Genomic DNA, 16,182 nt, shown 5'->3' with positions numbered 1-16,182 from the left:
ATTATGCAATATTTATTAATAATATATTTACTTTATGAATGTAATTTCTAAAAGTGGGTTGGAAAGGAGACAAGCAGAGCATCTGCCACTACAAGTTATAATTGTTTTAATGGTTTTGAGTTGGTCTTGTTTCCTCGTCATTTAGATACTTGTATATGGCATTTTTTAGGTTTGCTATAATGGTTTAAACTCTATGGGCCTGATTCATTAAAGAAAATAAGGCAAAAAAAGGAGTACATTTTTCTCCTGGAAAACCCATGTTACAATGCAAGGGGTGCAAATTAGTTTATTATTTTGAACATAAGTTAAATACTGGCTGCTTTTTCATGTAGCACACAAATACTTGATAGCTTTATTTTTATACTGAAATTTAAATTTAATTTAGGACATGCCCTATCCCAAATATAAATCTGTGCCCACATTTTAAAAGTACCTCCCCCTCAAATGCAACATGGTTTTACCAAGGTGCAAACTTACTCCTTTTTTTGCTTTATTTTCCTTAATGAATCAGGCCCTATTTGAGTAGATGTGTGTACATACCAATGACATGTATGTTGCACGGAATATTGATTAAATAAAGATCTGGAACAAACGCATAGTCGCCTGCATCTTCAACCAGAGCATGTTCTATAATTAATCTGTGGTTCCTAGAAAAATGAAATGATAATCATTGCATTAGTGCTTTAGATTAGTAGTGATTCATGGATGATAAACTGTGGGCTCATTTCATTTGATGGGAGCCAAAGTGAATTACAGCTAAGTTATTTTATTTAATGACAAAATATAGTTTGTGTATAATCCCTCCTGCATAGTGTGAATTTATTTTAAGAGTTGTCCTTGATTAATTATAAATTCTTGTGACGCATTCAGCATGGTGTTCTGACACACAAACGTGTCCTAGCACACTAGTTTTGAATCAATGTTCCATGTGAATTTCACTGGAGTATGCCATTAGTTATTACCCTGGGTAAGCAGTTACTGTAAATTTCCCAAGTTTGATCCACACAGATATATAAACAGCTTAGTTTAGTCACGTATGTACGGATCTGATTGTTGTGCTGTACTAAAACGGATTATTTTTCCTTTGTATTGGCCAATCGCGAAATGAAAAGGAATATAAACAAACACAACTGTAACAATTAAATTCACAGCCATATAAGTTAAAGTCATTGTGACCTTAAACATTGACCACTTTCAATATGGTAGACAAGGCTAAACCAATTTTTTTTTCATATAAAGATTCCAAGCATGAGCAATAGTAGCGATTGACTCTAGAGTTACTTTTTATATTTAACTACATGCGTTGATCTGAGACTACAACTAAGAGAAAACTGGAGGGCTGTACGAGCAACTTTATAAATAATGGTAATAATTGTTTTAGATTGTTACTGGTATTTTGTTGTCCACACACTAAACAATATACGTAACAATCAATCTGGATAATCGGATCTGTGAGCGTGTAAAAACTTTAAGTTGCGTAATATCTAATAAGTCTTTGTGAATGTTTGTATCGCATACTGCAGCCAAATAGTAAAATAAAGGAAAGGACTTTCATAGCTGTCGTAGTGTTCTCACCTTCCCTTATGAAATATCTTTATGTGATCACTGCCATGAAGGAGCTGTCCATTCCTGTACCACCTTCCTGGAACATTCTCAGAGATTTCACACTTCATACTGATTTCCTTGCCAAGATTCACAGTCATATCAGTTAGGGGTTGTAATATCTTCAGTGGTCGCACTTTAATGAAAACATCAGTACATTTTGTTAAGGTGCATTTGGCAAAACTAGATTTAACTAGATCACTAACTATTGTCATCCATCTATACTTGCTATACTGTAAGGGAGGTATGTAACTGTAGCATGCGCTGCAACACCTCAATAATACAAAGTATAGCAGATAATAGAAGCACTTACAATCCACTTGGAGTTGTGCTGCTGATTGTCCTCCTGTGGTCATCACAGAATAGGTTGCTGAATCTCCTCTGTCTGCATCATCTATAATAAGAGTGTGCTTTTTACCATCCACCTTCAGTCTGTACCTTGACCGTGGCTCATTGGTAATCTCCACACCGTTCTTGAACCTTGCAAAAATAGAAATAACTTATGCAACAATTCTAAACCTATAAAATATAACATAAATAAATCTCCATATATATATAAATCATATAGGTGACAGTATGGTAAATAACATTACTCATAGGCAATATGGAGGATATGGGTATCTAACACCAGCTAGTAAGTGATGAATGGGTTAAATAATTTACCATTTCACATTTGCCTCTTCATCAGATACCTCACACTCCATTTCCACTCTTTCCCCACAGTATGTACTGATGTTTTCCAGCTCCTTTGTAACTAGTACTGGTGGCTCTGTTGATGGCACAAACAAAATATAATTTAATAATCAGATATACTTCTCTTGAGGCTTAACCAAAGTGGATGCTTGTACCTGCTACAATCACACAAAAACATGTTACAGAGAAAGAAATAGCTCACTTAACAATGGCTCAATAATCAATGGAAACATACATGGCTATATGTCATTGCCATGTTAAATGCCCCACAATATTTGGAGTGATATTTAACAAGCTTGGACGTTCAGTGTTCCTTTTTGAATGTATTCAGAATCTTCTATCACATTAAACTTTTTTTGTGGAGAAGTCCCTGTACATACATCTTACCTGGCTTAATCAAATACTTTTTTCAAACATGGCAATGACATATAGCTATGTATGTTTCCATTGATTATTGAGCCATTGTTAAGTGAGCTAGTTCTTTCTCTGTAACGTGTTTTTTTTTGTGATTGTAGCAGGTACAAGCATCCGCTTTGGTAAGTAGGTGCATATTATACATTTAAAGACATTATATCAGGTATTAGGGAGGCTACAATCCAGGTATTTTCTATGTTACATTGCAACAGTTTCTAACTTTAACTCTAAATTTTAATTGGATATTAAACAAGAGAGCAGCATTTCATACTTAGCCGGAAATATGTAAGTACCAGGCAGTCAATAATGGACATACTGCACTATTAAAAAATAATTTGATTTTAACTTCATTAGAGTGCAGCATAGACGTGAGTGTAGGGGCTCGCTAAAATGTAGACCTTTGATGTTGGATTGTGAGATTAAATGTTTTGTTCAAAATATGAACAAATATATTATACTTTAACTGTGCTACATACTTACAGATTAAGCAATGAGAACAAATGTGATTTTAAAAAAAAAAAGGGGAACTGACAAATATGGACATACTGCACTAAGAAAATATGTCCTCTAGTGTTTTGTTTATTGCAGAGATGTCCAAAATGCAGTGTTTATGCCAGATGCGGCCCTCCAAGTAGTTATGTGGTCTCCACTGCCCCTAATAATCTCCAAATGCTCTATTATGTAACATCAGTTTATTAATAGTATTCAGCCCACAAGCATAAACTAATAACATATATAAGGACCCTAATCATGTAAATACATATGCAGCACTGGGCTTTTCATGGCCTGCAGAAAAACAATATGTTAGTACCAACCTCGGACGAACAGCTCTGTAGAGCACTTTTCATCTCCTGCACACACTTGGTAAGCAGCGTCATCTGCTAATGTACAGTTATTAATAAACAATATCCTCTGGTTTCCTTTATGCTCAAATATGTACCTGTTTCAAATAAAAATATACCATGTTCATTTTCATATTTCACATATAACCATGCCTAATTGTAATAATTCAACACCTGCAGCGGTTTACGCTGGAAAACTTCTTATAAATAATGTAAATGCATTGAAACAGATACACAAAACAAGATCAACAAAAATGTTGAAAACATTGAACATTATTATAACAAAGTATTAACAAGCAAACAATACTATCGGTTCTGAAATATAACTATATATAATTACTTACTTGGTGCTTGGGCGGATTTCTTGACCGTTTTTATACCATTTGAGTTCAACTGTTGGATCAGCAAGTTCAACAACAAACCTCACTCGTCCTCCTTTGTCAATCTGATATGCAGGATCTAATTTCTTGGAAAATGCTTTGGACACAGATGAAAAGTAAACTAAGAATTTTGTCTATTTACTTTTGATATATACAAATCATATATCTGAATTGATGCAACTAAATGCCCATATTGCAAATGTGTTTCCATTTCTTTATCTGTCAGATAATGCCCATTTATGGCTGTATAGAATATTGATGTTACCAAGGAGTTTGTTTACATAACAAAACTGAAAGACTTGCTGACAAGAAGCTGACACAGTTTCAATCCCAGTTATCAGTTCCCAGTGACACTGGCCGAACTACAACATTTCCTTGTGTCTAAAGCTCCATAAACTGGAGAGGGTAACAGTGTCTGTGTACAGGTCTGCATAAAACTGTATTCAATATAAATTTGACTCAGGCACTGCTGTGCAACTGCGCATGCGCCAGTATAGGACAAAAACTACATCTCCCAGAAAGCTCCACTGCTGCTGGGGAGAGGCCAAAGGAGGAGTTAAGCCAGTCGCCATAAATAGGGGTGCGGAGTGAAAGAGTGTGAGTACAAAACTGAGGGAAAGGTGTCTGAAGAAGGGCCTGAGGGAGCAAGGCAACACATTTGTGAGAGGAGAGAAACAGCTGAAAGAAGCGAGAGACAGCAGCAAAGCAGTAAAATACACTGCGAAGAGAGAAAAAACAGAAGCCTTAAGCTGCCATTTTGGACAGAATGAAAGCCAGCAGCCATTGAAGGAGGTTTTAAACAAGTAGCTTTGGAGTGGAGGAATTGCAGATAAGTATAGCTGGTTATATTACTTATTGGTTGGTGGACTGAGATACTACTCTTAGAGTGAAGAGATTAGGGATAGTGTGGGGAGTCCTGAAGATGTGTTATGCCCTTATAGTGCTGGACTTAGAGATTCAATAATGATTAGGGAGAGAGGTTAGTTAGATTTGAGACACTGAGTTTGACCTGCTTCAAATTATATTGATGCTTGCTGAGCTAATAAATTGCTACTGCTGTCAGAAGTTGTAGGACTACAGGAAAAATAAAGCTGCTGAACAGAGAGAGAAGTGGGTTTGCCACCAACCATTTTGTGTGAATACACTTCAGCCCATGAGGAGCAGCCATTTTGAGATTACAGATAAAATTGTGCTATTTGCTATGGAAATTTGTTGCTGCACTTATTCAACAAGCAAGTGATTTATCCTGTTACCTGGTGTGTTTGATAACACATAATTTTTTCAAGTGACTGTGTTTGAATTCAAGTTGCTAATCTGCATAGAGAGAGTGTTCAACTGTGCTATTGTTTCTAGGGAAGAGTGATAACTGGATCACCAGGGCTGTAAGAGGTTTGTATTCAAAGGCGCACTGTGTCCAATTCAAGGATTATCTGCCAAGTTTAGGCATATGCATAGACTGTGGCAGATCACAGGCCACCAGTATGTATCAACAAGAGAGCTAAAGGTATTATTGTGCATTTACATGTTTAAAGTGTTTGGGCGTGATACAGTGTGACGTAAACTGTGTAAAATACCATTATATGATTGCATAACCTGTGTAAAAAGTTAATCTGCTAAGGGAAGTACTGCTGTAGGCTGTTGTGTAATCAAACCAGATAGAGTAATTAGAGTGTAAGAGGTACCTCGTCTATAGGCACTAGGTGAGAGGTAAAGGCAGTAGTGCAAGGGAAATTATAAGAGTTGCTATGCAAACTGGTAGTTTCTATAATATTTAAGTAATTGCTGTGTTTATTATTGTATGTTGATTTGTTTTATACTCTCTCATTTTTTCAAATCAAAGATATATTTTTGCTATAAAATACTGAAAAATAGCTACTGCCAAATCCTCATGTAATAAATGTGCTGGTGTGGCTTCTGCACCATTCTTGTGTCCCGCTAAAGTGTTTTCATGTTTGTGGTCATAGTTATAGTAGTGGGAAAGGGGTCCTTCATGTCTGTCCTTGGTGTTCGTGGTCCCAGACACGCCCCAGAATTTGGGTGGAGGCACTGTTCTGATGTGAGAAGAAAGTATACGCCATTTATATACACTAATTACCAGAGAAGCCTGGAAAAGGGGTGTTACATATACAAGCAGCACATCATAATAAATAATGCAGTTCTACACTTCATAAGTATTCAGAGATTCTGTTGCTGGATGAGATAATAATTTTGTAACTGTGTTACATATAGCAATATATTTCACTGAGAGAATGGTTCTGTGGTAGCCTGATGTATAAATACAAATACACCTTTGATCTTGCTATAAAACCAATGTATTTGACTACAATACCTTCACTCTTCTTTTCTTCCCTGCGCATGCGTTTCAATCTCTTCAGCATGCCCCTTAGGTCAGTGATGCCATACTGAAATGCAATCTTCTCATACTCATTAGGACTTGCATTCTTCAGAATCTCCCACACATCTATCTCTGGACCTTCTTCTGGTTTAACTTCTCTAATTTCAGGAAAGAAATTGGTAGACCAAATTGAGAATCAATTCCCAACTTTTTTAAATTAGGTTGCAGAGATTTGTGGATTGTTGACTTCCTTGATTCTTTTAATTCTGATTCTCACATATAATCCTTAATGTAAGCAATAATTTACAAAGGAAATATGTGTTTATGGGAACTGTATGATTATAGAAAGGTCTGTATCATTTTTATGAGACAGACTTTATTTTTATAAAATGGTTTAAAACAGATTAGCATACCAACATACCTTTTGCCCTCATGTCACATTGGAGGGGGGGGGTGTCCTGTCTTTGTGCTCTTGAGGAATTGATGTGTCAGGTAGGCTTGGTTTTTATAATGCTACATATATGGAGGGAATTGTTTGGTTTGCAGTAACTGTAATTAAATTAGGTTGTGATTCCATTTTGGGATCTGTTAGGGAATAACTGGAGACTTCCTAAGAGTGCCAGCTCTTGGACCCTTTCACACCCACATATACTCAGGCGTGACTTGTTGTGACAAGATTTGCTTGCTTAAATCTAAAAAGCACACACATTAAGTCTATCTGGCCAAAACGGCCTATTGCAGTAAACAATAAATCTATAGGAATAATAGTGTTTTAGCAATAAAAAAAACAGATCTGGAGAGCTGACTCATCCATTCATTCAATTAGGAAGATACTTAGCGATTTGCAGGATGGCTTTTGTCTCTTGCACATGCAGACACACAAGCTGATTTGGTGTGTGATCAAATTATTGTGTACATGAAAAGTATAGAGATCCACCAAGATTTGTCCTTCAACCAAATCATTAACTTTGTGTATATGGGAAAAGTAAATCAGCACATGTGGGTCTTGTTTAATAAAATAGTGCTATGATGTGCTGTATAGCAACCAAATAAATGTCAGCTTTGTTTAGTTTGACTAAACTAGTAAAAGCTGATATATGATTGGTTGCTATTTATTAAAGTACATCATTGCTATTTGTTAGGGGGAGATTTAATTTGGCACGAAGTGCCACAATGTGTCTCTGGAACAGTCTTCAGAGACACATTGCCTCGATGCTCTGACCGAAATCTCTGCTCTTTTCCCTCAGGTCCCAAGTAGGTGCACAAAATGAGCAGAGATTGATTACAAAAATAGGCGTCAATATACACATCCGAACCTCAAGGCGATGTTTAATGACACCCCGCACTGAACTGAATTAGCCCCTTAAAGTTGTTAAAAAATCCCATACTTCTTTTTTGATCAAATCAAACAGTAAAATCATTGTGCTAAATTGTTATTGGAGATATTTTTCTTTAAAACACTCAACACGTTAGCAAAAGAGACCTAAACTAAACACTGACCCAATACAAAAATGCATTTTGTAACAGTTACAAAAGCAAACAGTTCTTATAAAGTCCTATACATAATATTACAAGTGAAACTGAGCCTCAGTAATGTCAGAACTGCGACTGTACATTTTCTAGATTCTACCATTCTAGAAAGTTAATACAAATACACTTATCAGAGTCAGGACTTATGATTCTTTTTCTAGTAATAAATAATACTGGTCGTTCAGTTAATGTTTATCTCCAATTTGTATATACAACCACACATAGCTGCATGCAGAAATTAGAAAATAAATTCCAAGCAAAGCAGGTAATGCTGGATTAGTATAATCACCAATTTATTTTCATGCTTTTATAAATCCTGTGTTAGAAAACATTTTCAATATTTGCAAGTGATGATGTAACTTCAAGTTACATATGAAATAATGTCATGGTTACATTTCAGTCAGGGGAATCAGGAAGGGGAATCAAGAAGGGCAGGATTGTCAAACTGTAGACTGAAAACTTGCACAGTATCATCTGGATTATGCCCATCACCGTACACTGCACCGCTTTATACCTCACCTACGTTTCAGGAGACCACTAAAGTCAAGTTCTCCTGCATCTTCTTGTCCTTCACCGCTGTGATTAATATAAAAATATTAATTCTTTTTTCAGTGTAAAGGAAAATTCACAACACTCATTAAGCAAATCATCCATGTGATCGTACATATACGTTATGTTAAAACACATGTTTTGCCAAAATAGCACATCTCTGTTTCAGTTGAAAAACAAGCACAATAAGGCTTATTTAATAAAAAGGTCAAGTAGAACACATGTGTTGTAACCCATAGCAACCAGATATTAGGATTCTGGACTGATACCATTTAGTATCTGATTCCCTATTTGTTACGAAACATCATTGCTCTTTGCACCATGCTATTAAATAAGCCCTAATATGTTGTGGCGATTCAAGATAATGATTTTTACATGTAATCTGTAGTTAGAAAAACATTATCCTGGTTTGTGTTTTAGAAACACAAACTAAAGTAAAGAAAATCACCACAAAAATGTGTCTGCAACACCTCAATGACAAAAGAAACAAGAAGCTTTTGTGAATGTGTTTCTTCAATCATTGATACACATTCTGTTAAAGAACAGTTCTGTCTTTAAAGTTCCACACTCAAAACATTGCATATTATACAAAAGTCCAACTGTTGATCTGCACAACAAAACTAATTTTCTCTTATGTTATATATATAAAGGGCTCACAATTTATTCTCCCTTGAATTGGGTTATAGTTTACTCAGTGGATTGTCAAATACTGCACTTTTATACCACTCTGTAACATAACACTAATAGCACTTCTGTGCTACCTGATTATAAGTCACATTCTTTATAATGCTACTCAAGCCATAACACCACTTTCAACCTGTGCTATAGGCCAGCGTTATAAAGACGGAGCAATGTATTAGTGAATGTCTGTAGTAAACCAATATTGCGGTACATAACATGGAATACATTGCTGGACAACAGGAAAATTCTATTGTATGGCTAAATAAAAGTAAAAACCTTGATAAAATAAATATGAATGATTGAACTTGGGATGTACATTTGTTATGACAAAAGTAGCACTTTAAACTTGTGTCATATTTAAATTATATAACATTTAAATAACAAAGGAAACACTTGCCTACTGAGCTGTTACTAATAATGTATAATTAATATCTTTATAAACTCTACACTCTACCAAATTATTCTTATTTTCTTCACGTGACTGTCTCATTAAAATAGACTTTACAAACTTTTACGATTTACCTTCTCTTGAAAGCAGATCTGATGTCAATAGCTTGGGAAGCATCTGGAGCAGCTACATAGGAGACATACAAACATAGTAATACATGCATTTTTTCTCAATGATCAATTTTTGGTATTTTATAAGAGCAAATTTACTTTCAGACATAAATCTTAAGAAAGGCCTTAAATGACTATATACTATGTGTGTTATAATAACTTATAAGACTGTCAACGCCCTTTAGTAAAATAATCTGTAACATGTAGAAGATCCTTTTAGTCATATTTCCTGGTGGTACCATCATACTGAACTCTATCAGTAATCAGTTATTCATTTATGATAGTATGTGTGATTAGTAATAATGCTTAGTCATGCATACTGTAGGAAGAACACCCATAAAGATTAGAAAACCATGATATATAATCATGGGTGTATAAGACATGTTTGGGCACCATAGCAAAGTTTTGTAAAGGGCCCCAATGTAACCCCCAATGATGAGAACCTCACATATACACTAGAACTTTGACACAGAAGATAAGCCCTACTCAACTGTGGGCCCATGGCAGCTGCATCCCTTGTACCTATGGCTAGGCAAAGATTTGTAATATTGTGGATTAAAAATACGATTAACAACCAATTATCTGTGAATGTATAATGAGCTCTTACCAGTGACTTCAAGATCAAATGAGCAACTGTCAAATTTATCTTTATAAGTAACTTCACATCTGTAGTTTCCAGCATAGTTCTCCTTTGCCTTTATTATGTGCATTTCAAATGTATACGTCTGTAACAAAGTATATTATGACATTGTATGAGATTACTCAGACTCAGATGATTTTACAGTGTACTCGCTCCCGTATAATCTCAATGTTTTCTTAATCACTTTTTTTTCAAAGATATGACATGCAATCACAGGCATGCAGACAGACAACTGTAATTTACCTTTGCTCTGTACTACAGTCTCTAAGAATATAATTAATCACTAGGACATGACTTTAATGAATATTTTGATTCTCCTCCTCCCAAACTCAAGCACGGTCTGTATTGGAATAAATCTATTTTGGTGTCATACATTGTACAACTTTTACTGTGCTCTGATATGTTGACTTGTGCTGTACTGGGTGGAGTTTATTATATATGGGGGCAATTGGCAATTTTGCCCTGGTTATGACACGTGTGAAAAAAATCCTAGTTGCTGCTTGAAAAGTTGCTTTACATCACCTAAAATATACACTGTATGCTCTTCTCAGATAAATATATATATATATATATATATATATATATACACATCTATACATATATATATATATACACACACACACACACACAATGATCAACGTAAGGTGACTGTTCCTTTAAGAGTTTATTGTCACGTGTAGCATTCCAAAATATCCATCACTCACTTAACTGATCTCAATGCAGCATTACAAAGTCTTCTAGGAAAAGTAATTTAGCTTTGTAATAAATACCTTGTTAATACGGTCAAATGTGTCCTTCAGCTGAAGATGCTTTCCAGCTTTACTTGCCAGGTCCATCCATTTTCCTTTCAACCATTTAACAATAGGCTTACGAAGGAGATCCTTTGCCTCCACTTTTGCAATAAACTTAATATCACCACCTTTAAAAAAAAAAGTGCAATACATTAAAAATAAACTAAGCAGTATACTTGACTTGATTACAAATCATGCAATAGCCATGCCTATAGAAATATATAAGGCCTAAGTTGGATTAAGGCTTTGAGAGCCCGGTGCACTTGAGAGTTGGGTTTAAAACACACACGTATAAACATTGCTCCGCTAATATCTCTCCCATTGCCCAACTCATATCTCTGAAATTGCCCCCTTCATGTCTCTCCCATTGTCCATCTGTATCTGTCTCATTTCCACCTTGTTGCTCACTCTCATTTCCCCCTCCATACCTCTCTCATTGGTGCCTCCACTATGTCTCCTCAATGCTGCTTACTCCATGCCTCTCTCATTACTGTCCCATACATGTCTCTCTCATTGCTGCCCACTCCATGCCTCGCTCATTGCTGCCCCATTCATGTCTCTCTCATTGCTGCCTCCTTCATATATCTCTCATTGCTGCCCACTCCATGCCTCTCTCATTGGTGCCTCCACTATGTCTCGTCATTGCTGCTTACTGCATGCCTCTCTCATTACTGTACCATACATGTCTCTCTCATTGGTGCCCCCACTATGACTCTCTCATTGCTGCCTCCTACATACCTCTCTCATTTGTGCCCCCACTATGACTCTCTCATTGCTGCCCACTCCATGCCTCTCTCTTTGCAGCCCCATACTTGTCTCTCTCATTGCATGCCTCTCACATTGGTGCCCCCTCCATACCTCTCGTTGGTACCCCCACTATGTCTTGTCAATGCTGCTGCTCACTCCATGCCTCTCTCATTGCTGCCCCATACATGTCTCTCATTGCTGCCCACTCCATGCCTCTCTCATTGCTGCCCCACTTATGTCTCCCTCATTGCTGCCTCCTTCATACCTCTCTCATTGGTGCCCCCACTATGTCTCTTTCATTGCTGCCCACCCCATGCCTCTCTCATCACTGTCCTCTCCTGGTTTTCCTCTTACCTTACCAACCGCTCCTTCTCAGTCTCTACTCATGATTCTACATCACCCCCTCTTCCCCTACCTGTCGGCGTTCCTCAAGACTCCGTTCTTGGCCCCCTGCTTTTCTCCCTCTACACCTCCTCCCTTGGTGTCCTCATCTGCTCCTTTGGCCTCCAGTACCACCTCTATGCTGAGGATACCCAAATTTATCTTTCATCCCCTGACCTCTCCCCTTCCCTTCTGTCTCGTGTCTCCTCCTGTCTCTCGGCCATCTCATCTTGGATGTCCCAACGCTTCCTTAAACTCAATATTTCCAAGACTGAACTTATCGTCTCCCCCCCCTTCCAGGACTCTCCCACATCCCCCCCTCTCTATTTCTGTTAATAACTCTACCCTCATTTATGTCCCCCAAGTCCGATGCCTTGGGGTCATCCTTGATTCATCCCTCTCATTCAAGCCTCACATTCTGTCCCTCTCAAAATCCTGCTGCTTCCACCTTCGGAATATATCTAAGATACGTTCCTTCTCACCATGGAAGCCACGAAAACCCTTGTTGACTCGCTTGTTATCTTTCGCCTTGACTACTGAAACCTCCTTCTCTCTGGCCTACCTGATTCTCGCCTTGACCCTCTTAAGTCTATCCTCAATGCTGCTGCCCGCCTCATTTTTCTCTCCCGCCGTTCTGTATCTGCAGTCTCCCTCCAACAGTCACTACATTGGCTCCCCATACCCTACAGAAATAAATTTAAACTCCTCACCCTCACCTTTAAAGCTCTTAGTCAATCTTCCCCTCCCTACATCTCCAATCTCAGCTCTATCTAAACTCCTACCCACCCCCTCCGCTCTGCCTGTGACCGCCGCCTCACTACTTCACTGATCACCTCTCACTCTTGTCTTCAGGACTTTGCCCGGGCTGCTCCCCTACTGTGGAACGATCTTCCACGTTCCATCAAGTTAGCATCTACTCTCAAAGGCTTCAAGCGTACCCTTAAGACTCATTTCTTTATTCAAGTCTATCAGTCCTCCTCCTAACTTCCTTGTCCTAGCTCTCTTCCCTAGTTAGAACCACCCTATTTGCTTTACCCTGTCACCTTTGGTTATATATATTTTTGTATCATGTTGTGCCTTAGTTCTGTTTTCTGTATATGTAATGTACGGCGCTGCGGACCCTTTGTGGCGCCTTATAAGTCAAAGATAATAATAATAATAATAATATTAATTGCTGCCCACTCTATGCCACTCTTATTGCATGCCCCATCAATGTCTCTCTCATTGCTGCCTCCTTCATACCTCTCTCATTGGTGCACCACTATGTCTCTCATTGCTGCCCACTCTATGCCTCTCTCATTGCTGCCTCCTTCATACCTCTCTCATTGGTGCACCACTATGTCTCTCATTGCTGCCCACTCTATGCCTCTCTCATTGCTGCCCACTCCATGCCTCTCTCATTGCTGCCTCCTTCATGCCTCTCTCATTGGTGCACCACTATGTCTCTCATTGCTGCCCACTCCATGCCTCTCTCATTGCTGCCCACTCCATGCCTCTCTCATTGCTGCCTCCTTCATGCCTCATACATGTCTCTCATTGCTGCCCACTCCATGCCTCTCTCATTGCTTTTTTTATATGTGTAAGCATTAAAATATGTATCAATTTGTGTGTATTTTTTGTTAAGGCATGTTTGTATATTACCATGAGTAAATGTCAGTGTTATAAAATGTGTTCTCTTTAAATATATATGTAATGTGTACACAAGAGAATCAGGATAAAGAAACAGGAAAAGTGATCATCTAAACTACTACTAGTGTGAAACATAACTGGCTTCCTGATCTGTACCGAGCTTCAATACAACAGTGTATAACTTCCAAAGCAGAGCACATGTAACATCTCATATTTAAGAAAACCTAGTACAACATGTAGTCAAAATGTTGGACAAGCTGTATGACCAAACTGTAATACTCACCCACATTTATTGATCCACTGGAAGGTTTGTCAATAAATAATGTTGATCGCTGAGAATTATCTTCTGGATGCCCTTCTCCAAGAGACCAAGCTATGTAAAATTAATAAAATTATCATTTGTTATTAGTTGATCAGAACATGTAGAGTTCTTGGTCACTGGCCACTCACTGCCATTGTTAAATGAAGACTGTCACTGTCCTCTTAGTTCCTAGGTAAGAAATTAATTTAGTAATGGTATTTATATATTCAAAGTCAGACTAGTACTAGTAATTAAACAGACAATTTGAAGTAATAACAAATAAAACGTTGGTATCTTTTCGACTTTCACGTTTGCCGTTTCCAAACACTAGCCTGAAAAAGAAAAATCTGCAAAAGAATCATAGGCGTTATATACTAGTCCTGTGTAAGCCTAGTCTGCTGTTGGTGCAGGTTTCCTTAATTGCCTGAAATGAAGAAAGTTAGAACACAAATCTTTTTTTTGCCTGTGATACTGCAGTAGGGTCAGAATGTGTGAATATAATGGGGGTCATCCTAAGTGATCATATTGAATGACAAGTTATAATAAAGGTACTGTATACTTTAAACTATATACTGTGTATAGACTGTAAAGTCTGTTTATAAAATGTAGTTGCACAGTTTCAGAAGACTGGTGTTGAATTAAGAATGGACGAGATAAATCACTAGAGCCATGGATGGAATGTAATCTCTACAATCCCAATATTTTTTTCCTCTTATTAACTGCTGTAAATTAAAAGAGAAAATGCATAAAAAATAAGTCAAAATCAGATATCCTAGAATGGGAGACACTGCCAGGTTTATTTTAAACCAGTGTTGTGATTTGTTTTAGTCAGAGGATCATGTAACTGATTATTCTATGCATTGAATTAGTGTACTGTGGAGTATTAGTTCCATGTGATGTGGAATGGTTACTTACCAGAATCTTTCCTTTCCGTGGCTCGAGCATTTATATCTGAAAGAAAGCATGGAGTTGCAATGATAAACATGAGTGGATATGTTGTTATGATGTCATGGGAAACTGTTGAAATTAAAAAAGAATGTGATGAAGCGCTTAGCTCCGTTAAATGAGATTTATAATAAATGACTAGTACTCCTTACTGTTAAACATCTGTAAATAATATTCGTATTATTAGCATTATCAGAATAGACTAAATACATGATTTCTGTTTACATAATTTTTGTAACAGGGGACCGGTGACAGCAGGGCCTGATTAAGAGTTCAGGCCTCTCTAGGCTAATAGACTCATAGCTCCCCCTCACCCTGCACGCCAGGCTAATACACGGAATATTTATGTTACTGTGTTTTTGAAACTAAATTTATGCAATTTATGCCTGTGTTTTAGACTGAAATTGCTCTACATGAGGTCCATAATTTCATAGGTATTCTAGATAGTGTAAGGATGGCATTTGTTGGCCCTGGAATCCCAAACCTGCAATAAAGTCATAAAATCCTTAGGTCAATTACAAAATATTGGCACGTTAATTGCATTCAAGAAGGGTGTATTTAATTTTAATCCTTAATACTTTCTAGTGTTGGTGTCCGGGAGGCAGGTGGGTGTGCGGGGGGCGGGGCTCCAAAATCGCGTCATTTTGCACCCGGGGGCGGGGCTCTTCTCTGAGAATCGCAGCATTTTGGCCCTAATTCTGCCCACTTCACTAGGAAGTGGGCAGATGCGGGAGATTGCCACACTCTCCCGGGAGTCCGGGAGACTCACTCGAAATGCGGGAGTCTCCTGCACATTCTGGGAGAGTTGGCGAGTATGAAAAAAGTATATTTTAAATATACTGTATGTAGTGTTTAAACTACAGATAATACTGTATTTTGTGTGTTATGAACATCACTCTCCTAGAAAATCTTGTATCTTATAAACTAATTCCTGTCATTGTACAGAGAGCAAAGCTAGCTCATCTGTATCCTTGCTCCTAGCATGTACTCATTATCAGCCTACAAGGTGCTTCCAGTCAAGAAGGTGACATGTGATGGAGCTGGGGACTAATTTCCTGCTATCTTAATGTGAGCTTTACGTAACTCAACTGCAATCCTTTCTCCGGTTCCTTTAGGTGTTAATCCTCTGGAGTGACCCTTCCTTAAGCATGTGTTTTTCCACAT

The 16,182-nt window shown here is 37.6% G+C and overlaps 1 protein-coding gene across 12 annotated transcripts in view; it reads right to left on the bottom strand.

The window, feature by feature from the left end:
• The window catches only part of MYBPC1 (myosin binding protein C1), a 114,273-nt gene that overhangs the window by 42,416 nt on the left and 55,675 nt on the right, over window positions 1–16,182 (bottom strand). For 11 of the 12 annotated variants that reach the window (XM_075209254.1, XM_075209256.1, XM_075209255.1 and 8 more), the window contains 13 exons: window positions 14,989–15,024; window positions 14,056–14,145; window positions 10,995–11,143; window positions 10,192–10,309; window positions 9,549–9,600; window positions 8,316–8,372; window positions 6,261–6,424; window positions 3,896–4,028; window positions 3,525–3,649; window positions 2,266–2,371; window positions 1,916–2,082; window positions 1,576–1,738; window positions 541–647 (listed from right to left, as the gene is read on the bottom strand). In XM_075209254.1, the coding sequence (XP_075065355.1) occupies window positions 541–647; window positions 1,576–1,738; window positions 1,916–2,082; window positions 2,266–2,371; window positions 3,525–3,649; window positions 3,896–4,028; window positions 6,261–6,424; window positions 8,316–8,372; window positions 9,549–9,600; window positions 10,192–10,309; window positions 10,995–11,143; window positions 14,056–14,145; window positions 14,989–15,024 (1,467 nt within the window). The remainder of the gene's footprint in view (window positions 1–540; window positions 648–1,575; window positions 1,739–1,915; window positions 2,083–2,265; window positions 2,372–3,524; window positions 3,650–3,895; window positions 4,029–6,260; window positions 6,425–8,315; window positions 8,373–9,548; window positions 9,601–10,191; window positions 10,310–10,994; window positions 11,144–14,055; window positions 14,146–14,988; window positions 15,025–16,182) is intronic. The other variant, XM_075209260.1, reaches the window with a different exon arrangement.

Source organism: Mixophyes fleayi, chromosome 4 (genome assembly GCF_038048845.1).
Source record: "Mixophyes fleayi isolate aMixFle1 chromosome 4, aMixFle1.hap1, whole genome shotgun sequence".
Classification (NCBI taxonomy): domain Eukaryota; kingdom Metazoa; phylum Chordata; class Amphibia; order Anura; family Limnodynastidae; genus Mixophyes; species Mixophyes fleayi.
This window is presented reverse-complemented; position numbering and strand designations above follow the sequence as displayed.